The 25712-nt window shown below is 38.5% G+C and overlaps 1 protein-coding gene across 1 annotated transcript; it reads right to left on the bottom strand.

Moving 5' to 3' along the window:
- Window positions 1–4234: 4234 nt before the first annotated feature.
- On the bottom strand, window positions 4235–23274 carry LOC121152742 (arylacetamide deacetylase-like). Its single transcript, XM_040974926.1, has 5 exons — window positions 22945–23274; window positions 17297–17519; window positions 12340–12409; window positions 10535–10706; window positions 4235–4895 (listed from the first exon to the last, which is right to left on the bottom strand). The coding sequence occupies exons 1-5, from the start codon at window positions 23080–23082 to the stop codon at window positions 4299–4301; spliced, it is 1200 nt and encodes a 399-aa protein (XP_040830860.1). The 5' UTR covers window positions 23083–23274; the 3' UTR covers window positions 4235–4298.
- Window positions 23275–25712: the final 2438 nt, after the last annotated feature.

Below are 25712 nucleotides of genomic sequence, written 5' to 3'. Positions count from 1 at the left end.
GCTTCTTGGTGATAAAATTTGTCACGTGCAAGACCATGACAGGAATGGCACAGCACATCTGGTTGCCTTTGACTCCCTGCTATATACGTTTATCCTGTGGGCTGTGGTGACAGAGGTAAACAGGTGTACCACAGGAGTGATGGGAAGGGGGCATTGCTTTTCCAGATCTCCCCAAAGAGAAGGAGGAAAAAGAAAACAGTAAGGGTTTTAATTTTGTGACTATTTATGTTAAATCATCATGACCTGTGTGAATAACAGCAGTACCTTTTCCTCATCCATATGCAAGCCCTTTGTGTATTTTTTCTTCTCATTTGGCTTGGGAATGAACCCTAGTGAAATAGTGTATGAGTGCGATGAGGGCAGGTGCATTTGTTTTCCTAATCTCAGTGAAAAAGTTGATCATTCACAGTTACAAATAGTGGTTAGCTCAGTAATTTGTACCGAGACTATTTACAAAGTTAGGAAATTCTGACTTGTTTTGTTTTGTTTTTAAGGGAAGTAAGCACTCATAAATCTCAGCATCAGTGCCCGGGATTCCGTGCTTCAAAAACTCAGTTCCTCATCTTCTTACATCACTACTTCTTCTTTTTTTTTTTTTTAAAGATTTATTTATTTATTGGGAAGTCAGATATACAGAGAGGAGGAGAGACAGAGAGGAAGATCTGCTGTCTGATGATTCACTCCCCAAGTGAGTGCAACGGCTGGTGCTATGCCAGTCCAAAGCCAGGATCCAGGAGCCTCTTCTGGGTATCTCACGCGGGTGCAGGGTCCGAAAGCTTTGGGCTGTCCTCGACTGCTTTCCCGGGCCACAAGCAGGGAGCTGGATGGGAAGTGGAGCCCCTGGGATTAGAACTGGTGCCCATATGGGATCCTGGGCATTCAAGGCGAGGACTTAAGCTGCTAGGCCACGCCACCGGGCCCTTTTCTGTCCTCTTCAAGCTTTGGTTTGCATTAAGTATTTTTATGACTCTCATTTGCCTTCACATGAGGCCCAGTGTTAATATATCTCCAATTAATAATAATATATGTGTGTGTATGTATAATATATATATTTTTTGTTTGTTTTCTTTGAAGTTCAGACAGTACCCATTAGGTAAGTAAAAGAGATGAGTCAAATTGATGTATTTGATGGATGGGCATGGAAATATGAAGATAAGTGAAAAAATCTTTAGGTTGTGGTTAGAACATTCAAAGTATTTTGATAAATGAAGGGAGTCCTGATCAATTACCTAACTTTAAGTCTGAGTGCAGTCCTAAAAAGAGAAATAGGCTGGAAGCTAGAAGAAAAAAAATTGAAGAATCTTTTTTGTTGAGAAATTGAATGAATATCATATTTGTATGTTAATGGAAGTGGACTAGCAGCCAGATTATAGAAATATGTAAGCACATAGTCAGCTTTTCGCCCCTAAAAAGAAATATCTGAAACAAGCTTCTTCTTAAGGATGATGGATTTATTTAGCTCATGGTTTAGGAGGTTCAAGTTAGCATTGAGCAGCCCCATGAGGATGGTAATGGTGGGGCTGGTCAGGAGGAACTACAGAATGAAGTACGGAACATGATGGCACCTGGGTGCGGGTCAGTTCTATAACCCAGCCTCTCAGAGCAAGTCACTTCTGAGATCATGTCCTAAGGGCCTTCCTACTAGTCCCATATACCAAAGTGCCCACTTTGTCGGTTGGCATCAGCTTTCACGACCGATATGCAATTATTTAAGTACCTGCCTCAGATGAACACTGATATAAGGCAAAGATCAAAGTTTAGAGATGCTATTCGTGGTACACCAAAACATACAGAGACTATAGTACAAAGATTGCAGGCGCTCTGGCGGGATCACAGGAAGGTCAGAACTGAAGACCCACAGAAACTGGAATATATACTATAAAAGTAACTCAAAAGTGTTAGGTGATGAATGCAATGATAAAGGTCAGGAACAGTCAGTTCTGGTGATGTAGAATTCGAGAAATCACTCTGTAAAGTCAAAGCTGTTTTTGCTGTATAATACTATCAAAGAAGGGCCAAGCACAGTGGCATAGCACGCTAATCCTCTATCTGCAGTGCTGCCATCCCATGTGGGCGCTGGTACATGTCCCAGCTGCTCCTCTTTCAATCCAGCTTCCTGTACATGGCCTGGGACAGTAGAGAAGGGTGGGCCAGGTCCTTCGGTGGCCTACAGTCCTTCGTGACTGTACCCACGTGGGAGATCTAGAAGGAGCTCCTGGATCCTGGTTTTCAGCTGACAGCTCTGGCCATTGCAGTTATTCAAGGAGTGAACCAGTGGATGGAAGATCTCTTTCTCAGTGTCACGGTTTTTCTTCCCCTCTCTGCAAAATCTGCCTTTCAAACAAAAGCAAATAAATCTTTATTTATTTTTATTACAGAGTCAGATATATAGAGAGGAAAAGAGACAGAGAGGAAAATCTTCTGTCCAATGATTCACTGCCTAAGTGACCGCAATGGCCAGTGCTGTGCCAATCTGAAGCCAGGAGCCTCTTCTGGGTCTTCCACACTGGTGCAGTGTCCCAAGGCTTTGGGCCGTCCTCGACTGCTTTCCCGGGCCACAAGCAGGGAGCTGGATGGGAAGTGGGGCTCCCAGGATTAAAACCGGCGCCCATATGGGTTCCTGGCACATTCAAGACGAGGACTTTAACCACTAGGCTACCACGCAGGGCCCAAAAAACAAATAAATATATTTTTTAAAAATATCTAGTAGATACCAAGACAAGTTTTCCTATTAAAAATTGAATTGTAGTATAAAATAGAGGACTGGCTTGATGGTGCTTGATTTGGCCTTCCTCCCACAGGCTACTACATTATCAGCAGGAATGTTTGGAAAGCCTGTTGTAATTACTGTCATTTCACCTTATCAGTATCATTTCTGATTCTTTGATAATAGAGTTTGAGCCATATCTCATGTTCTTATTTAAATACACTTGGCTTTTCCAAGTTAAGCTATGTTCCCAAATATACAACATAGTGTTTTTTTCAAAAAGAAGATAGGATAACAAGACGTACAGGTAAAGGCAACAAGGGGAACAATGCAGGATGAGTTATCAAAGATCGGGGATTTGCCACAGCTGTAAGTTATCTGCATCCATCTCATAATGTCTGCCCCATGTCTTCCTGTAGGTCACACACATAATCTTAACCAATTTTTCCTGCAGAATCTATGGACTATTTATTAGTTGTCAATGTATTAATCCCTTATGGTTTTACTAAAGGAATAAAAGGGTTTTTTTGTTTTATTTGTATTGATTCATTTTAGTTAGCAGCATAGGCAACCATCCTCTGCTGTGGTCCACAAGGACTATGGTTCGCTATAATTACATATAAGTAGATAAGGATAGTTAGTATTGGGCTTCTACGAATACTATTTTTGCTTGTTAAAAATGAAGTGAAAAAAAAATTTGGCTCTATGTCTGCCCACAGTTTCATTCCACTGAACAAAGCTGAGCAGAAATGAACAGAAGCTTGGGTTTTGGAGATTTCTGGAAGCTTCTACACTAGCTCTGGGCTGCCTTCTTCAGTGTACCACCAAATATGGCTTGAAATACAATCACCACGTCTCATCTCTGAGCTCTCACACTGCAACAGTTTAATTCTGGGATCCCATCTACTGTCCAGAGATGCAGTATTTTGCTTTGACATGGATATCTCGTCCGTGTGCTAGCTGCACTCACCCACATCAGGCCAGACACCTGGGGAGCTATAGCCTGTTTGAACTTCTTCCAGATCTGAACATTCCAAGTTTGCCACAAGATTAGAATTGCCTTTCTGTAAAGTGACAGATTGGAGCCGTTATTTTTTGATATCCCAGGACATGAATACTTCTGTGTTAGGAAGTAATTTTACTATGACAGGAAAATGACCACGTATTGAGCAAAGACCCTTAAAGACGTTGGCTTATAGGAGTTCCCACAAGAAAAAAATGTGAACTCTCTAAATCCAAGCCAATTAGAAGTCCATGTTATTTCAGAAACTACAAGTTGCAGCTCTAATAATATCAAGTAAGCACAAAGTTATAATTATACATTAGGAAATGAAATAAATAGCAGTAAAGACCAGTGGTAATGCAATATTTCCACAAGTGAATCAATAACATTAAAGGAATAAAATAGAAAGCATGCTGCCACAAAAAAAATAAATAAATAAACACGTGTCTTTATACTCCAGTATGAGTTTTAAATTTTTACAAAGGTCAGAGATAGTAAACAGCAGTTCAAACAACGACCCTTCAGTTTCATTAACATATTCCTGTTGCCTTAATTGCATATTTTAATAAGCCGCTGTTTTGACTGTTCCTATAGAGTTACCATTAGCCAATCAACATAGTGATTAATCATCCTGTAACTAATTTTCAAATCCAGAAATAAAATGGCTCTGTGGTATCCATCCTCGACGTGAGTGTGAGTGACCTCAACGCCAGCGTCCCGGAGTCGGGTGACATACATGATTCCATCATCTCTCAGGACATCATACTGACAGGTCATGACATAGGTCCTGGGCAAGCCACGCAACCGAGCGTCATCAGCCAGCAGGGGCGCTGCTCTCACATCCAGCAACCCCGGGTATTTTTGGGTCAGGTCAGAACTACCATAGGATGGAGCATTGTAGACATGGCCTCTCTTGAACTTCTCAGGGAGCAAGGAACTCCAGTTAACGAATTTGAACAGGTGACTTGATTCAGCTGTTACATGTTGATTAAGGAGCAAGGCCTTCTCAAGTGATCTGTCTGTGGTAAAATATTCACTCCAGTATCTGGCTGCGAGTGATTTGGGTAGAATTGGAAAATGTGAGTTTTCACGATAGGATGGGAGATCCATATCAAGATTCTGAAGGGCAGGATATATTAAAGACTGAGTCTTGAGCTTGATCTTGATCTTTGGATCCTCACTGAGCTGGAAAACAATGTAAAGCAAGTTTCTTGGATGCAAAACTTCATTTTTAAAACACATTTTCAGTAAGACACAGTGTATATGTAGGAAATGAAAAGGATCTCATAAAGATTAGATAAAGCAAAATTTTTGACAGAAGTTCCAATTTTCAGTAAAATGGTATTTATAATTTAATATTGTCAAGGAGAACAAAAGGGATTGTACTAACTCATGAGTGGAAGTGACCATCTAATCAAGACCAAGAATTTGAGCAAACACCTGCTACCTCCCAGTGTGTACATGAGCAGGAAGCTGGCATTCAATGTGGAATCTAGACTTGAATCCTGAAACACTGACATGGGATGTGGGACCACTAAGTCAAGTCCCATCCCTATTGTGCCTTTTAAACAGCGAATCTCAGTTCTGTCTTACTGTGTTTGCCAGAATCTATCACATAATTATCCCTGCAAACACTTGCACAGGAAATAGTTCTCCCAAGATAGCAGAAGGTTGGGAACCATGAATAAGAAAGTGATTATCAAGATAGGCAAGGAAATACTCCAATTTTGATTTTCATTATAAATATTTAATTCATTTTAATGTAGGTATTTTAAATAATCTAAGCTCATTACTGCATTCAGATACATACTACTGTCATCTATAAATTAATATGCATGTATTTAGAGTATATTGAAAGTTTCCTGTTAGTAGCAATACAGTACAAGCAAAAAAATTAAAGATCAGAAATATCAAAGCTTGCCAAAGGTCATGGGTTACTAGATGTAGATCTTTGATCTTAATATTATTTTAAGGATTTTATAGTGCTTAATACAATACACATAAAGTTAAATGCATGACTTAATAAACACAAATATATACCTGTGATATATATGTATATCAACACATTGTGTTTATTTCAAGTATTATAATCATGCTATTGATATGTTTTATGAATGTGATTGACGCAATGTATTATCTACTGGATTTTCACTTGCACTGCTCAAAAACTTTATAACTGTAAATCATTCAGGTAATAGATGCTGTTTTCCTTTGAAATGTCAGGTGGAGCTTTTCATTATTATTGTTAATATGACTTTATTTTGTTTAAAAGTTATAAAAGGCTCAGCTTTTCATTTCTTATTGGACTATCTTGCAAGCCATACCTTTCTTGGGATTTATTTTAGTAACTATTAGTAAACATTTCAATTTAAAAGTTTTAAAAACAACTTCTTCAGCCCTGGCACGGTGGCCTAGTGGCTGAGGTCCTCTCCTTGCATGGGGCTGGATTCCACATAGGTGTCAGTTCATGTCCCTGCTGCCTCACTTTCCATCCAGCTCCCTGCTTACTGCCTGGGCAGGAGGGGGCAGGGAGCAGTTGAGGACTGCCCAAAGCCTTGGGACCCTGCACCTGCATAGGAGATCAAGAAATTTTCCTGGCTCCTGGCTTTGAATCAGCTCAGCTCCAGCTATTGCAGCCAATTGTGAGGTGAGCCAGTTGACATAGGATCTTTCTCTCTGTATCTCCTTCTCTTTGTATATCTGTCTTTCCCAGAAAAATGATAAATAAATAGTTTAAAAAAATCTTCAAGAACTTATTGTACATTTTAAAATTGGACAGCATTTGTTGTTCATGTCTGAAGAGTCTACAGAGTTGCATTTTTCTCATTAATTGTAGCGAATGTTGGTGTTTTCTTATTTGTTTTCCCAGAGATTTTTCAGTGTTTTTTGTAACTCTTTTCAACAAGAACTTTCGTTTTCTTTTCATATCTCCCCTGAGCTTGTTGTGAGTACTGTTCTTGCTTTCCCTTGCCTTCTTGTAATATTCCATTTATAAGTAGAAAGCTATTTTGTTTCTGTTTCATGAGTAAAATATTTATTTCCGACTTTCATTCTTTTCTAAAATATGTTTTTGGGATATATAATTTCCTACATCAATTACTCTAAATATGGAGAACATTTGAACACTATTATTTTATCGAGTGACACATAGTCACTTAAAGTTCTTTTATGTTTTCCTGTCTGCCTTTTTGTAAACGATTTCATTATTTCATTGCAGTAAGAGTTAAAGTGCTGCATGAATGAAGTTCTCCAATGCTGGAGACTTGGTCTTTTTGGCAGGGAATTTTGTTGAACTTGTGAGATGGGCACCGTACCGTGTGCTTGCTTGCTCCTCTTTCATCCATTCGCCACATTGCATGTGTTGGTTGGTATGTCTGTTGTCTACACTTGTTATTATTATTGTCTTATTTGCTGCAAGAGACACTTTTTAAGTCTCTTACTCTGATCACGAATAGGTGTGTCTTCCCTAATTTCTGTTAATATAATCTCTCATCTATTTTACGTTCATGCCCTTAAATTGATGTAGATCCAGAATTGTTAATTTTTCGATAGTTTTCTGCAATTAGATGGTCTTATTCTTTATTATTTACTCCTTTAAATTGTTACCCCATTATGTTTTTCCAACTGGTTACATTAAATTTTTTCTGCCTAATTGTGTTTTGAATGTACCCCATGTAAACTGCGCATGATCAGAACTGATTGCTTGCATCCTCCTGACTTTCTGATGTCAATATTATAATCAGATCACCAACATCTGGATTTTTTTCTATTTTTCCTTTACTCTTGAGTAGTAATTTTATGAAGCAACAAAGCAAAACTGGCAGTCATTCTAGATCTGCGGTCCAGCAATCCTCTTTCACAACTGAGAGAATACATAGCTGCTATTGAGAAATAAGCTACCGGTGTAATTGGTCTATTAGGAAAGTGATCCTTTTAACATGATTTTTCATATTTTCCTGGTTTTTCATTGCTTGTTTTTTTCTCATTTTTGTTTTTCTATTTCTAGACTTAATTCTTGCTTATTTTTCACTGACCTTTACAGGAATGATGCTTACTCTTCACAGCAATTCTTTCATCTTTAATTTGATATGTTTTATGTGTTTTGCGAAACACTGTACTGTCATTTTTCAAATATTTCTTTTTCCAGTTTCTTCTCAAATTTTTTCATAGATACTCAAAACCATATTGACTTGCATAATATATCTGCTGTATTTCTTATCTGCTTCTCCAGGATTTCTACCTTCCTGACTCCCAGGTTTCTTTTCACAGTTTCCTAGTACGTAGTCATCAATAGGACCACTTACACTTCGTCTCTTTAGCATTATAAAAGTGTTTAAATCGTGTATAAGATATTTAATTATTTATTTTAGGGTTGCTTTTAAAACATTTATTTATTTTAATTGGGAATGAAAATTTACAGAGAGAGAGAAAGAGACAAAGAATTTCCATCTACCGGTTCACTCCCTGCATGGCTGCAAGAGCCATAGCTGAGCTGATCAGAAGGCAGGAGCCAGGAGTTTCTTTCTGGTCTCCCACATGGTTGCAGGTGCCCAAAGCTTTGGGCCATATTTTACTGTTTTCCCAGAACACAGGAATGGGGCTGGGTGGAAAATAGAGCATCTGGGGCATGGACCAATGTCCATAAAGGATTCTGACGCTGGGAGGTGGAAGATTTGCTGGATGAGTCAACATGCCTGCCCTATGTGGTTAAATCATTAATTGTTCTCCAAACTTCTGCTGAACTTTAAATTCTTGGTGTGAATTAACTGTGGGAAGTAGCATGCTCATTTTGTTTCTGTGCTGACAACTCATACCTGAATTTTGTGTTGTGTCTTTCTGTATCTGTTCAGTTGGTATGCTTTCTTTAGCAGTTTAATGTTTACGTTTTTTTTTTTTCTAGGTGTATATACCTGTGTTTTGGGCATTGATTTTCAACTGAGAAGTTCAGCTATAATTTAGAACTTATTTCTCCAAGGAGAACTTGTACTTTTTGGGCCAAATACACAGAGTACTAAATACACATTCCATCTTAATTTAGGTTCGAAGATCCGAGTCTCCATTGACCTACCTGGGGTAAAACTTGACCTTAGATGTGCATGAAGTTATTGTAAGTTGCTCCTTCCTTACTCTCAGACCATCTGTTTCCAGGATCTCACTTAAGGAAAGGAGTGTAATAAATATCCTAGTCTCTGGAGGGTCTTTGAAGTTGACTACAAGTTTATAATTCTTAGAACTTTCCAAACTTACATTGTCTGAAAGGTTTCCCACAGGCATTTAGGGCAGAAAAGAAATTGAGTGCAGAAGCTTGAGGGTTCTATGTGGGATTTTTGTCTTTCTTAAACTTTTGGTCTAGACATATGCCATATCTTATTTAGTTTTTAACACCCTATCGAATGCCATTTTTTCTACATTCACACTGGAATTATTTTACATAATTCACCTCCCTAGGAGTCCAAACTGATTTATTAGCCATGCAGGAAAAAGAAAATGTGTTTTTTTTTTTAATATTAGATGCTTTGTGCAAGTTCGCTGATAAACATTTTAATTCAAAATTCGATGTTTTCTTAATGTGTTCTTTGCATTACAAAATCAAGATGCCTCTCAGGGCAGCGATGACTAGATACTGGAGTGTATATTAGACAATGTGCATCAATTTATGGAAAGTAGTGTGTATTTGTTTTCTAGTAAGTTAGAATAAATTACAGAATTTATGTTTTCCTTTTAACCAGGAATCTGGAAAATGTTGTCATAATCATAAAAGGGCCAAAAATTATACTCTATGAAGTGTTTATTTCTTTACTTAACAACAATTTCAAGTGCAATTTTAATGGGAGCAAGTCATTGAATTGCAGAAACTCCTTTGTAAATCTGTTGATTGTTTTTCCTAAAAAAAAACATTGCTTCTAAAGCATTAATACCAAATACAGTTCTTAGGTCAGGAAATCAGTGGCAACTCAATGTTACTCTTAGTATAATAGATTAAAATTATGTAATAGTTTGTACCCAAACACCTAAGTAAACGTCATAGAAATCTGTAAACAATCCATAAACTATAGTTTTTTCCATAATGTAACTATGTGTATGAGTCAGTGAATGAGCTCACGGGTTTTATATGTACAGTATTATTGTGGGTGTGTTCCCATTTTAGCATACACTACTGAGGATAACTGGAATAGTATGCTTCTCTAGTTGAAGACTGTTGAAATTCATTGATTTCACAAGTGCATCTCCTAATAGAACAGGACGATTCTTACTAATAATTACGCTGACCTAATAAGAGTATCATATCTTTCATTAAGAAACAAAAGAAACCTGGACTAAACACAATGGCTTAGTGACTAAATCCTCGCCTTGCAAATCTCAGGATCCCATTTGGGCGCTGATTCATGTCCTAGTTGCTCTACTTTCCATCCAGCTCTCAACTTGTGGCCTGGGAAAACAGCAAGGACAGACCAAAACCTTGAGACCCTGTACCTGCGTAGGGGACGTGGAGGAGACTCCTGGCTCCTGAATTTGATGAGCTGATGAGCTGATCTCTGATCTTTGCAGCGACTTGGTGAGAGAACCAGTGGATTTAAAACCTTTCTGTCTTTTCTTCTCTCTGTAAATCGTCCTTTCCAATAAAAATAAATGAATTTTTATAAACGAAAGAAAAAAAAATAACACTGAGGATGTAAAACAAGTTAAAAACCCTCCAATATTTATTCTATGCATCTCTGCTGAGTGCAAAATTGCTACCATAACATTCATCTCCACATTTACTGCCTGGATAATTATTTACATGTAGAACACAGTTGAAAATAAAACAAAAATGAGAGTATTACCTGCTGAGCCACTGCAGCAGCCAAATTCCCACCAGCGCTGTCTCCAGCCACACCTATTCTTGTAGGATCTACACCATATTGTTCGAGAACATCTGAGCTTAGGAACGAGCTTAATGCAGCATAAACATCCTCAAATTGAGTTGGGAAGTGGTGTTTAGGGGCTAGCCTGTAGCTGTGGGCAAAATAACAACTTGTAAGACAGATTTTCTTAATTTAAAGGACTTTTTCTACTAACCCTTAAATTTGATATTCGGTTATTGTAAACACAGAGAGACTTAATTCTTATTATGATGTTAAATATGAAAGATTTCATAATGTATACTTTAAAATATATTAAAAGTCTTCTCTATGTTTTTGCAGAAGAATTGTCTCTATTTTATACTTGTTGAATTCTTTATTTAGTTGAGGGTTAAGCCTGTATTCCAAAGAGTAAACTTAAAGTGTGTTAAAGCAAAAATTAAAAGAAAAAAAGCAAGGACGGAGGGAGAGGGGAAGTAAAAAAGTATGCTTTTGGGCTTGGAATTATATATATTCAAGGCATGACATCTCTATATAAATACAAAAGAAAATAATACATTTAATTAAAATTTTAAAAATTTAAATTTAAAAAAGTTTTAAAAATTCCAGAGTTCAATACATGCACATACACAAGCTTAGATTAGGTTTAAACAAAAATTAGCAATAGGGATAAATTCTTGGCTAGTTCTCTTTGAGAATGCTGTTTGTGTAATCACTATACATTAGTGAAACGCAACACATGGAAAAAAAAGATCTTGGAAATTATTCTACTCTATATTCATTTAATGATCAAGTTGGCATGCAGTTTCTACCTTGCTTTTGGCATAATTTATTCACTTTTTACTCATTCCTAAGGTTTATTTATGTTATTGTTAATCTAAAATGCCTTTTGAGAACAGATTTGCCTGCTATTACCTGTAGTTTGGTGTTTAGCTTAAAACATTTATTTATGTATTTAGGAGGCAGGATAATAGAGAGATAAGGAGAGACGAAGAGGGAGACACCTTCCTTCTGCTGATTCCCACGCAAATGACCACAGTGGCCTGACCTGGTAAGGTCATGCTCATCTGAGTGTCCCACATGGTTTCAGAGGCGTAGGCATATGGGCCATTCCCCCATGATTTCTCAAGCCTATTAGCTCGGAGCTGGCTTGGAAGTGTAGCCATTAATATTATAACAAGGACAAACGTGGGATGCTAGTGCCACAGAAGACAACATAAACTGCTGTCACAACACCAGCCCCAACCAAATACTTTCAATGAAATATCTTACTGTGGCGGACTTACCCATGCACTTTAAATGTGCTTGTCTCCCAGTCCTCAAACCATCTGAATTATGTGAATATTTTACATGATTTCCATTCTGCAGGGAAGGAATCCGAACTAAACAGACAATATCCCATGTGCACAAAGTGACTAGAATTGATTTTGGAGTCAGAATTTACACACTATTCTCTAATTCTAAATTCCTCACCCGTCTTCACTAGCTAAGAAGTTAGTCACGGATACCAGCAAAGGTGATTTTTCCAAAAAATATAATAGATTAATTTCATTCTAATATTTCTAAACTCCCCATTTTCTATTTCTTAATATTTTCTTACTACTGTCTAATATTATTTTCTCTCTGAATTTGTGCTGATTATGATCAAGTACATTTGCATTGCAAGAGCCCTTTCAATTTCCTTTGAAACACTTTTGGTATTAAAACAAAGAAATGACCAGACAATCTTAACAGTGTCTTACTAGATAATTCACCTACACAAATAGCAGAGGAAACAGTGCTCTTACTTGGTTGAAATGACAACAGCATCAAGTCTATTGGCTGTGTGTCTTGAGAGAAAATCATAAGAAGACATAGCTGCAATAAGGGAAAACGAAACAGAAGAAATTTAGGCGGGAAAACAAAAGAAATTTAGGTGAGTTAATGTTCTTAAATGATGTATTCTGAGAAACATATTTGTAATATTTCTTCATCAGTCTAGAATATGAATTCTGCTCAGTGATTCATTGTTAGTTTCTTTTTCTACCTACATCTTCATATTAGATTATTGTGAATCTCTTTAATTCTGTAGCAAGTGCCAGGTCTTCAAGTTATAATCACATAATATCAAAATTTAAGCAAGCAAAACTCTACTTGAGGTAGTGGTAGGCCATGTAAACTAACAACAATAATATAATACAAAATTAGTTTCATGGAAGAGTGCAGACGATGCTGTTAGGAAATAGTGTTTGACTTCACCAACTCTTAGGTGGAAGGAGAGAAAGAGACAGAAAGAGAGTGAAAGTGAGGCAATAAAAGGATCTGAGTAAACTCCTGCATCATAGACTAAGATTAACTCAAGAAGGTAACTAAAGTGTGAACACACCCAAGTTAAGCGACTAGATTCACACAGCGATTTAGTTCTACATTAAAAAAAAAAATCTAGGACATAAAAGCTTTACTCTCAAACTGTACAAAACATTTAAAGAAAAACTACTGCAGTACTTTCCTATACATTGCAAACTATTGGAAAGCATATCTCTGTGCTGAATTCTTTTGAGTCGATAAGTGATATCCAAATTGCACACACAGAAAACAAACTAGAATAAATTTGAAAAACCAATATCCTTGAGAAACCTAGATACAAAAATAGTCAAGACGACAATATCAAACTCAATCCAGTACATCAAAAAGGTCATATATCTGCCTTAACCAACAGGGTCTTATCCCAGAAATGCTAGGGTGGTTCAGCATTTCAAAATCAATAAACACAACACATTACATCTATACTTTAGAACAAAAACAGTATGATTTTCTCAGGTTATGTAGACAAATGGATGTTTCTACATCCCCTTATTATTAAAAAAAAACTCAACAAATTAAGTATAAAAAGTGCATACCTTACAGTTATATTGTTTTGACAGATCAATAATCAATATCACCCTGAATGTGCAAAATTAAAAAGCATTTTCCATCACAACTGGCACAATATAAGGATGTTCAATTTCATCACTCTACCAACAGAAAAGTTAAGGAAGAGAAAAACCAGAAAACAGGATGACAAAAGGGCCATGTTTGCAAAAGACATGATGTTTTTTTCTTCTTTTTTTTTAATTTTATTTTTACTTGGGATTCCCACCAAACTTCCACCCCCGACAGGTTTCCCCAACGTTGCTACAGAAAAAAGACATGATGTTGCACAGGAAGTGACCTAAACACTCCATTGAAATCTCCTAGAACTTACAAACCAGTTTAGTAAAGAAAGTCACAAGATATAAAATCAACATACAAAAAATCATTAACGATTTCACTCAAAGAGACAGCGAGAAGCAAATTAAATTCACAATAGCCACAAAAATCCTAAAATACCAAAAGACTCAGAACAGAAAAAGGAATCCAGAGCCAAAATAATAATCACAAAGCTAGAGGCATCACAATTCCAGATTTTAATGCATATCACAAAAGCACTGAATTTAACAAAACATGGCATGATAAAAAAAGACACATAAGTCAATCAGCAAAAGAGAAAACCAAGAAATTAACTACACACGTCCAGCCAACTGGTTTTTGACAAAAGTAATAAACACATCCATTGCAAAAAAGATATTATCTGCAAGAATGATGCTGGAAAAGTAAATATATTCGGTAGAAGAGCAAAATTAGATTCCTACCACACACCATATTCAAAACTCAACTCAAATCAAAGACCCAAATTATGAAATTGCTAGAAGAAAAGTTAAGAGAAACAAGCCGTGACAATTGGTGTAGGTGGTGCTTTTTTGGCTAAGTCCCCAAAAGTGTAGGCAACAAAACAGAACCAGACAAAAGGCTTTAACAAACTCAAAAGCATTGGTACAGCAAAGAAAGCAATCAATAGTGTGAGGAGACACCTAACACAATGAGAGAAAATGTCTGTAAGCTCTTAACCGAGGAAGGATTACTGAGCAAAATGTATCAGGATCTCAAAAATTGAAACAAAATACCATCTCCATCTAGTTAAAACATAAAGGAACTATAGATACAGTTCTCACAAAATGCGAATAACCAATTTTTTAAATGATTTTTTAAAAAGGCTCAGGGTCACTAGCCAAATCCACACCACAATGTGGTTTCACAGCACCTCTGTCAGTGCGGTTATTTTCAAAGACAGACAGGAATAAATGCTGAAGAGGATGCTATGAAAGTAAAGCTTATACATTGTCACTGGCAATGTAACTTAGTGCAGCCACCTTGGACAACATTATGGAGATTTCTTTTAAAAGTGCATGTGGGGGCCCAGTGCAGGGGTCGAGTGGCTAAAGTTCATGCCTTGCATACATGCGGGTCACGTATGGGCACTGGTTCTAATCCTGGTGGCCCCACTTTCCACCCAGCTCCTTGATTGTGGCCTGGGGAAGCAGTTGAGGATGGCCCAAAGCCTGGGGACCCTGCACCCTTCTGGGAGACCAGGAGGAAGCTTCAGACTGGTTTAACTCCAGCCCTTGCAGCCACTTGGGGAGTCAATCAGCAGATAGAAGATCTTCCACTCTTTCTCTCCTCTTCCATGTGTATCTGCTTTTCCCATAAAAATAAATAAATCTTAAAAAAGTAAATCTGGAATTGTAAGTCTGTTTACTGGGTATGTATGCAGAAGGCATGGACCTGCTGAATCTGAGAGACGCCTCCCCATCATATTTATAGCTGCACTGTCTACAAAACACAAAATTAGGAGTCAACCAAGGAGTCTGTTATCAGATGAACAGCAAAATAAAAAATATAACACACACACATATACGCACCATACAGAAATAAAACTCATTGAAATGTTCAGCAAAATGAGTGGAACTGTGAATCATATTGTCAGAAGTAAGCCAAATACAGGACGACAAATAATATGTGTCCTCTTTTACAAGTGAAATCTAAGAAAGAAAGAATAAATAAAAATCTGAAGAAAGAACTGATTACTAGAAATTACTAGGGATGAGAAGAACAAAAGAATTTCAGATTTTAAAAAAATGTTGGGGGAAGCAGGTGTGGTTTATTAATTGTGACAAAGAAACTCATAAGAGTTATTAACAAAGGATATGAGATGAAGGACATACGGTAACACATCTTATTATTTCATAATTTTTGCTTTGTAATTTAAAAAAAATACAAATAAATTCCTTAAAAAGCATAGTAAATATTATCTTGTAATGCTTCCAAAAATGAGTCCAAAAATTCTTTCTAAAAAATTTATCATATTTTTTTGAACAGTTATAAGAGAAGGAGCGACAGAGAAAGAAATCACCCATCTGATGGCTCACTATCTGAAGGTCGGCAACAGCCTGAGCTGAGCCGATCTGTAGCCAGATTCCAGGACCTTCTTCCAGGTCACCCATATAGGTGCACAGGCCCAAGAACTCAGTCATCCTCCACTGCTTTCCCCGACCCTAAGCAGGGAGTTGGATGGGAAGTGGGGCAGCCAGGTCTCCTCACGGCATGCCTTTGGGATGCAGGTGCTGCATGCAGAGGATTTCCTTACTACATCACCCCACCAAATCTGAGGGCCCCATATCTTCATTTGGGTCTCCCACACCATAGCAGGGGCTCAAGGACTTGGGCCATTGCTCTCCCAAGCATCATGACATGGAGCTGGGGTACGTATGGAACAGTCAGTGACAGAGCTAGAGTTCATATTGACTGCCAAAGTCACAAGGTGGCTCATTCTATAAGCCACAATGCTAGTCCAACAGTGCTGAACGTTCTTAATCTCAGATATGTATAAAGCCTTAAAATTTTAATTAGCATTATAAAAGCCACACCTAATTTTAGAAGCTTATTTATTATATTTTCCATTAATATTGGAAGAGCATCAAATAAATATTACTTTCATGGTTTGCTTTTCTCTTGTTCTAGCGTCATCAAAAACATGTACCTATTATTCAGGGATACTTTAATGAAAAAGTTTTGAGTAACCACTCGGGCAGTGGAGATTTATGGAAATGGTCTGTGTGTGATAGTCGTATTTTGTGCTAAAAACAGCTCTTTGGTGTCTGCTAAAGGATATACTGCTGGAATTTATTTTTTTAAATGACAAAAATCACTCTCTTTTTTATTGCTTCAATTCTCATTTCTAACCCATATCAATACCCATCAGTAATATCTCCTTTGCTCCAGGAAAATTCCCCCTCCTCTATGTGTTCACTGTTCTTGAAACTCTTTCCTTATCTGCAGAGCCAGAAGCATCCCTACCCCCTCATCCAGTCCCCAGTGATGATGTTTCTCAAACATTTCTTGATTTAACATGATAATAATGTATTAAACCCTTAACATCTTAATATGCAGGTATTAAAAAGCATATAAAATATATTGATAAATAAATGTAATGAAGTAGTTATAAATAAAATTCAGAAATCCAGTAAGTATATCTTATATACAACTGATGACTGCATAAAATGCAGTGAGTTGCATATCTAATTCAAAAACCAAATACTGTCACTCAACCCTGTGCTTCTCCATCTAACACTTCCTTTCTCCTTCCTGCGTGCCTAAGATCATTGACATACTAGTTTCGCCACATTTACTTAACTTCAATTACTGTTTAACTCCATTCTTTTTTGCTTGCATTGCAATATTCTATCAAATGTAGTTAATAATTAATTTCCAAGCTCATGAGATAATTGTTCCCTTACATGAGGTTGGCCATAACCTTTGGCATTCATTGGATGGGTAAAAGTTTTCTTAAAGTAACATAGCTCCAAAAGAAAAAACTTGCTTGCCGCTGAAGGATTATTTTACACTTACCAGCACTCCCCAAACACCAACCACCACCGTGAATAAAAAACAAGCCTCTCCTCAGTGATTCAGACTGGCGTTTGGGCACATACACACGGACAGGAATGTTGTTGAAAGTGGTGTCTGTCACGGTGACATTTTCATCAGATGTGGGTGGGACTTCAATAAGAGCAATGAAAAACATTACAGTGTTCATTAAGTGGCTGATTCCTAAGAATTCTGCAAACATAAACTACAAAGAGAGAAAGAGGGAAATAAGTTACAGCTCAGATGTCACCGCTGTTCATGAACACACACATGCAGATGCTAAATTCTGACAGCACACCTCAGTGAAGCAGAAATACTGCAGGTCTTGCTACCTCACCCTCATAACTGCCTACAGGCTCAAAAAGAAAAAAAAAAGAGATTGAAAGAATTCAATGCCTAACTTGACAGATTACACACCGTATGATTTGAGTATAAACATTATTAGGAGAAAGAAAAGTAGTGTAAGCAAGCTCAGAGTCAAGTAAAAGGAAGGGGGTATAGGAACAATCACGAAATAAACAAACCAAGCATCCGATTTTACAGGCATACACCAAGAACTTTGGCCACTTTCACTGCAAAGATAGGCTAGCTTCCAGGATACGATGGCAGAGAACACCTTTGAAACAGCAATTGAACTTTGATATCTGTTCTGAAAGTGGAGTAGTAGAATTTCACTGTAGGGCAAAGTCATAGCCACGTAGAAGCTTCTACTCACACCAGAGACATGCCTGCAAAGTGGTCTGCCACAGCTCTAAAGTCCAAGGGCGGGGAGGGGCAGAAAAGCCACCTCCGTAGTCTGATAAGCAGCAAGCAATAGTACTGGGGGCAGAGAAATAGGCAACAAAACAACCATACCTTTACATGCCAGCTGCAACATCTGTCATTTATTAATTTTTTATTGCTATTCATTTGAAAGCAATTTCTATTTTTATTTTCAGATTTAACACTGAATTCTCAATTCTACTTACTAAGTTGTAGTTGGTGCTGTAAAACCAATCTGAAGGGAAAAAATACCCTGAAATGAATTACCCTCTCTCTCTCTCTCCATATATATAATGCATATATATGTAAAATGTACTTACATATGTATGTCTGTGTGTATAAGACTTTCACACCTGAATGATACTTGATTTGGCAAGTTCACCAATGAGAGTTTCTCTTAAGGGCACTAGCTAGAGACTATAATTCCTTGAGTTTCTCAGGAGCACTTGGAGAAGAGCCACCAAATAATTTCTACATGAACTTCATTGGTTCAATCTCAGAGAATTATTTTCTGCTGGGAGAGACCAGATCTTGGGAGAAAACGTTTTGATTTAACATGCTTTGGCTGTCCACTGCTGGAAGCCGTGGCTGGCTTACAGTGTCTGCACCGTTGTTCACAGTTTTCCACAGATTCTTTGAGTAAGCTTTGCTCCACTCACACACAAGCTCCATGACAAGGCAGAATTAAGAAGACCTGAGACAGGACCCCACGGCAGGAGCATCATTCTGACTGTTCAACTCGGACTCAGTTGTTGATAGATGCTGTTTGATCTAAACCTGTTGGCTCTGAAAAACTGTGAAAGCTTAAAATATTTAGGTTTCAGTATGTTTAACATCCTCCTTTTTATCCTTTTGATGTTTTCCTCCCCAATGGTTCTGACCAAGTCTTACATAGCTGTACTAAATAGCAGTGGTAGAACTGGACATCCCTGTCTGGTTCCAGGTCTTAAGGGAAATTCCTACAGCTTTCCCACATTCAGTGTGATTGTGTTAAGGAATGATCTTTCTGTATGAAATTTGCTTGAGGTTTTCCAATTTTTTCATGTAGCCTCTAGTTATAAATTATCTTGTTACTAATGGTTTGTTACAACTTTTTATATTTTTTAGAGATTTATTTATTTTTATCTGAAAGCCAGATATACAGAGAGGAGAAGAGATAGAGAGAAAGATATTCTGTGTGATGATTCACTCCTCAAGTGGCCACAATAGCCAGAGCTGAGCCAATTTGAAGCCAAGAGCCATGAACCTCCACTGGGTCTCCCACACGGGCACAGGGCCTCAAGGCTTTGGGTCTTCCTGGGCTGCTTTCCCAGGCCTCAAGCAAGGAGCTGGACGGGAATTGGGGCCGTCAGAATTAGAAACGGCACCCATATGGGATCCAGGTGCATTCAAAGCAGGGACTTTAGCCATTAGGCTACCGAGCCGGGCCCTATGACTTTTTATATGTTGTGTTCTCATGTTCATTCTTGTCTAGAACTTTTTGATTGCATTTTTATGTCTTCGTTGACCCACACTTCACTGAGGAACATGTCATTCATTGCCGATGGGTGTGCAAAGTCACATCAGTTTGATTGAAGGCATGAAAAAAAAGAAAGGGAATTCACACGTAATCTTGGAGGTAACTATTATTTGTGGCTATGAATGAAATCAGTGTAGAATGCTGAGGCTACATAATTTTTAGAAAGCAGGTGTCCAATCCCTCCTTATAATGATGAGGAGAAAAGGGCTGTGTTCCTTCTTTCCTACAGCAAAGTAAAAATATGTGAAAACTGAATGCAGGATTGAATTGTCAGTCACTCCAATGGTAGGCACTGGTTCCCTTCCTCCCAGATGTGGCAACAGGAAGCTGCATCAGAAACAGAGCTGCCGGGCTTGAACATAACTCTGAAAAGGGTTGTAGGTGCCTCAGCAGGGGCTCACTATGCTGTGTTTCTACACCTACCCAAAAAGCTATTTCGGTGTAAGTCTGAAGCAATCAATGAAAAACAGGGACCTTTATGATTGATTTGAATGTATGTCCCTCAATTTTATGCAAATTTCCTTCTTCATGAATTTTAAATAGTCACGTTGATATGAATCACCCCAAGATAATAATTGCATTTTTGGTGATAAAATGTTGAAAAACATTACTGGCACCCATTCTTGAGATTTTTCAGATAAATTTAAGTAATTCAGCAATTTGTAGGCATGAATGGTTATTCAGGTACAAGGTTCTTACTCTTTGAGCCAGCGTATTTCTGAGAAACCACCGAAGCTGGGATTATCCATGTTGAAGAACAAACAATGATGAATCATCTTTCTTAAACATTCACAAGCTTCTGGAAAATGAGCAAGAAGCTATTATCGAAAGTACTAAGAGCTACCCATATGGGCTGTATGTGTCCGTGAGTGCTGAGTGCTATATTCCTCACCAAACCCTAATGCAACCTGAGTCCCGGTAAGAACACACCACACTATTAAAACTCATCTTGTAGTTAAAGATGTTTGCCCTTCTTTCTCTCAGAGTCAGTGATGCATCACAGACTATTTGGAATTTCCTCTCTCTCTAATGATTTTCATTTATTGTTAATGAACTATTAAAATTATATTTACTCAAGACAATTGATACAGCCCTCTAATGGATCAGGAGCCAATAACTTCAAGCAAATTGCTACATTTATTTTGGTAGAGAACAGGTAGGGGAGCAGTAAAAAGAAATGACTAATTCATGGTTAATATAATAAGGTAATCAAATGCACATAATCAAATAGATTTATTTTTAAAAAAATAGTAATGACTTTAACTTTCCATTAACCTGCACTTCTTTCAGAGGATACCACACAAAACAAGGAAGTAAACTGCAAATCAGTAATCATAACAAGAAACTATATATTCAAAGAAACAAAGAACCACAAAACACTCATGAACTGTAAATGTACAGTGATGAAAGAAAGCAACCCAAATCAGTACACCTACGTGGCGGTCCATGCTGATTGGGCAGTGTGAGAGACTAAAACGGGGAGGAGCTGGCACCATGGCTCAACAGGCTAATCCTCCACCCTGTGGCATCCATACCCTGTGTGGTTGCCAGTTCATGTCCTGACTGTTCTGCTTCTGGCCCCGCTCTCTCTGTTTATGGCTAGGAAATCAGCAGAGGATATCCCACCAACATGGGAGAACCAAGGGAGTTTCCTGGCTCCCAGCTTCCAATTAGTTCAGCGCTGACCATTGCAGATGAAAGACATTCTCTATCAGTCCTTCTCTCTGTAAATATGGCTTTCAAATAGAATAAGTAAATCTTAAAAAAAGAAAAAAAAATAAAAGAGTGGAAGGATCTACAAGTTCCATATAGAAGAAAGGACAGGAAGCATTGCTCCAAGAATAAAAGATTCAGTTTGATTACTGGAATAAGGAAAAATAAGTCTTCAGACTTCCAAGGAGGATCTTGAAGTAAGCCAACATCTGCAGAGGAAGATAACATTAGAAAACAGTGGTGAATCATTTGTTTGCAAGGCCAGGAAAGGTCTCGCAGAAGCAGGAGGGTTCATACACAAATCAGTTCTTAAAGCAGGTGTTTGCCGATGCATGCTAGAGAAAAGGGGTGACTAGGATTTGGTGTAAGTCCAGCACTGACAGAATTCAGAGAGAGAATTTAAAAAGATACCATTCACAATATTCACAAGGTATGACAGAAGATATAAAAGAGAAAAACAAATGAAGGGAAATATAAAGATTTGAATAAATGGAAGAAATTAGATCGTTTTAGGAGGCATATTATAAAAATATAGGTATGCAAGTGTACCTATAAAGATGTATAGCAAATTAATTTTAATAATACAATGCAGTAGGTCTGGCATGGCAGCCTCGCTGCTAAAGTTCTCGCCTTGCACACGCTGGAATCCCATATGAGTGTCTTTTCTAATCCTAGCGACCCTACTTCTCATCCAGCTCCCTGCTTGTGGTCTGGGGAAGCAGTCAAGAATGGCCCAAAGCCTTGGGACCCTACACCCTTGTGGGAGATCCAGAGGAGGCTCATGGCTCCTGGCTTTGGATTGGCTCAACTCCAACCATTGCAGCCGCTTGGGGGCTGAATCATCAAACAGAATATCTTCCTCTCTGTCTCTTCTCCTCTCTGTATATCTGACTTTCCAATAAAAATAAGTCGATCTTTTTAAAAAAAATACAATGCAATAAAATGACACAAAATGGTGCTCTCAAAATTCAAAAATAAATTTGAAATGAGGCTTAAGTAATATCTCTGTGAAATTGACCCAAATGTAGTAACAACATATACTGTGTGATAATGGAATTGATAAAATGATCTTGTTTTCCTCTCTCTCCTTCTCTTTGTAAATCTGTCTTTCCAATAAAAAAATAAATTTAGAAGAAAATCAAATTTACTGTAAGGCATACTCTATGCTCACACTCTTATTCTTCTGCATAAAAGAATAGTTAACATGATGTAAGTGATTTTAAGTGAGATAGCGGGTCAGTCACATAGTACAGCAGCTAAAATCCCCATTAGGAAGCTCATAGCCACCACTGGGGCAGCCAGGTCCGAATCCTGGCTCCTTTCACAATCCCAGCTTCCTGCTAATTTCACGTGGGAGCTGGATTGGCTGAAGAGCCTGGGTCTCTGCCACTCACGTACGAGACCTGGACTGCATTCCTGGCCCTTGTTTTCCGTCTGATTCAGCACTGGCCACTGATGTCAGTGACTAGTGTCCCTCTGCATTTCTGCCCTTCAAATAAAAAAAAAAATAATAATAATGAGCCAAATCAATAAGTGTTCACAGAAAAATTCCGAAGGGCTAAAATGAAAGAGAACAAAATCAGTATTTTCTTATGATTGAACTATCATTGACAGAGGTAATAAAATCTGAACTTACCAAATTTGTTATCGATTTTGAGACTGCGATCATCCATGTCAGTTTCCATGGTTCCTCGATATTATCAGGGAGAGGAGTGTAAACATAGTAGGCTGCGAGGACCCCCACAGTCAGAAGCAAGATGATCTTTTTTCCCATGGTGGTTCTCTTCTCCTCTTTCTACGTTGGCAAGTTCACTTTTAAATCACTCAGAAGTTGAATTTTCATTGTGTATCTTAAGCTTCCTCATGTACCGCTGCATAACTTCCTGAAGACAAATTCCAAAGTTCAGTTTGCTTTTCCTGGGCAGTTCAGAAATTCTTAGTGAAGTCCAAAGGAGAACACTGTGATACAACAAGGGTTATCTATAAGCATATAACCCTCCTAACAAACTTCTGTGAGCATTTGTCAACACAATTGTTAGGAGAGAAATGACATCACTTTAGATGGAACCCAGTGAAATCTGTGCATATAAACAGATGCCTGCATGATCACAACCTCAAGATGGTCATGTACCTGTTAAAACCTAAGAGGCCACTGACCCACAACCGCTCAGAGACCACAAATGCATCGTAAGCATTTTGCAGATTTGAAAACCTGTAAGAGACCCTGGCCACAGTGCAGGATCCTCCGCAGCCTTTTCCTCACTCGGAGGGTCTTTGAACTTTCTCCTTAACTCCCTTTCTCTGCACAAACTCCTGCAATCCATGGACTCTTCCACTATCTTCATGATTGTGCCTGCTCCAGATGTCACAGTGTTGGCATCACACTGCGGGTGGCCTTTCAGACTGGCTTCATTCAGTGGCCTGCAGGTCAGAGTCCTCTGCTTTTGCCTGGTAGGTATCTCTCTTGATTGTGGAATCAAGTGCCATCGTCTGCAGGGGACATGGTGCTTTGTTTACCTGTTGAGCTGTGGATGGAACACCTTGGTTCCATTCATATCTAGATGAGTACAAGCAACGGAGTGTGATTCATGTGAAAGCTTGATTTAGGGACCATATGGTAATAAAAGAGATGTGTCTTGCAGAAGAGTTGCATAGTTCTGCACAACCAGCAGAAGGGCCACATCCTTCAGTGTTTCCTAGCAGCACTGGATGGACCCAGACATTTTCTCAATCCTCTCTAAGATCTAGGAGAGGTAAGGGTGGTTCCGTGATATATTGAACTCACAGATGTTGACTTTATGAACAGTGTCCATCTTTTGAAGCTGAGGTCATTCGGCCTGTAAGATCACCTTATAGGTCCTTCTGGCTGGCCATTCCCTTATCTCTGGCCACCAATGACTCGTGGACAGTAAGGGCCTCCCAAGATGTGCTGGGTCCAACCACATGGGTCTTAGTACCTCTGTCATCAAGGTCAAGATCCTTCCAGCCGCTGCCCAATATCCATTAGAAGGATCTTACTCCTTACCCATAACAGTGTAACAGGGATCTGGAGGCCTGGGATGCAGCGTGGATTACAGCGATAGACAGTGCTATCTTCACCCTGAGTGTTGCTGGTTACACGGGGCAGAAGCAACTCCTCTCCCAGCCTTGATGTTGCCCAGTGCCCGGGAGGGACAGACCTGGCTACCTCTATGGGAGCACTTCTATCTCCACAAACAGCCTGAGTCCCTCCCTGTTCTCGGGGCCAGCCTCTCTGCTGCCCTGCACAGAAACACGGGGGAAAAGCCTCTTGCCATTTTACGCTTTCCCCTCTCAAAGAGGAAGAGAAAGAAAAAGTCAAGAGAAATTTTCACCTTGTGCTTTTTTTTTGTAGTAAATGATCATGACCTTGTTGAATAACAGTTTAATTTCTTTCTTTGCACGTGCAGTCCTTTGTACCATTCTTATGGCGATGACCATGACCCCTGTAATAATGTGCCACAGATGTGATGTGGACATCTTTGTTTCCACAACCTTAGTAGAAAAGAGTCACTGATTCACAATTTTGTTAGACATTGTATACTAGCCAGAAAGATTCTGAGAATTGTTTAAGAAAAGTGTACACTTAAAAAATAATTTTACTTAAAATACAGAGACAGAAGCCAATAGAGAGAAACAGTTCCTAGCTGCAAATTCACTCCCTAAATGCTGGCAAAAGCAAAGTCTGCTCCAGGATAAAACATGGAAGCAGGAAAATCCAGGTCTTCCTCGTGTAGAGCAGGGAAATTCCTGCCTGAGCCATTGTGCATCACTTCCTTCTGTGTGCCTTGGTAGGAAATCATTTTCCTGCTGGACAGAACAATCTTGTAACGCTTCTCTAGCCAGTCACAGTGCTACTTGCCCTAGCTTTCATGCTTTAAAGGGCTTTCTTCTAGCAGCACTGACACCATCAAGTCACAAACAAACTTTTTGGTTTTCTCAGCCAATGGGTAATTGTTTTCACTAACATTTAAAGGCAAAACTATCAGGAATTTTTCTCCTTATGCATTCTGTGCTAGTCTGCATTAAGGAAGGGCTAAGCATGTATAGAAAAAGGATTTAAGGTCAGCAAAAGTACATTAAAAAAATTACCAAGAGAAGATTTTTTAAAAAATAGGTAGCTGCAAGTTTACCTTGCGGGTTCCTGGGGAGGAGATGACCTGAAGAAATGGGGGGACAGTGCTATTTCGGCAACTGACAAAGTTTATTTCCAGGGTCTCAGATTTTATACATTTCATGAAAAAATGATTCAGACATAACTCAGAATTAGTTCATGTCTAAGAACACAGAGACAACAAAGAAGCTAACAGGGCGACTTAGTCAGAGTTACTGAAACAGGGAATGGATAATACTGTCCATCCTTGATTGACTGGACAGAGCACAGAT

Source organism: Ochotona curzoniae, unplaced genomic scaffold, assembly GCF_017591425.1.
Source record: "Ochotona curzoniae isolate NIBS_2020 unplaced genomic scaffold, NIBS_Ocur_1.0 contig_2599, whole genome shotgun sequence".
In the NCBI taxonomy this organism is placed as follows: Eukaryota; Metazoa; Chordata; class Mammalia; order Lagomorpha; family Ochotonidae; genus Ochotona; species Ochotona curzoniae.
Note: the sequence above shows the minus strand (reverse complement) of the source record. Positions and strands in the feature narration are given on the sequence as shown.

Bases quoted from the DNA above. Each gene is read 5' to 3' on its own strand.
- LOC121152742 (XM_040974926.1), bottom strand. From the start codon at position 23,082: ATGGGAAAAAAGATCATCTTGCTTCTGACTGTGGGGGTCCTCGCAGCC. The intron at 17,520-22,944 runs GTAAGTTCAGAT...CTCTCTTTGTAG, and splicing joins CAAAATCGATAACAAATTTG to TTTATGTTTGCAGAATTCTT. The intron at 12,410-17,296 runs GTAAGTGTAAAA...CCCTTATTGCAG, and splicing joins TTGGTGTTTGGGGAGTGCTG to CTATGTCTTCTTATGATTTT.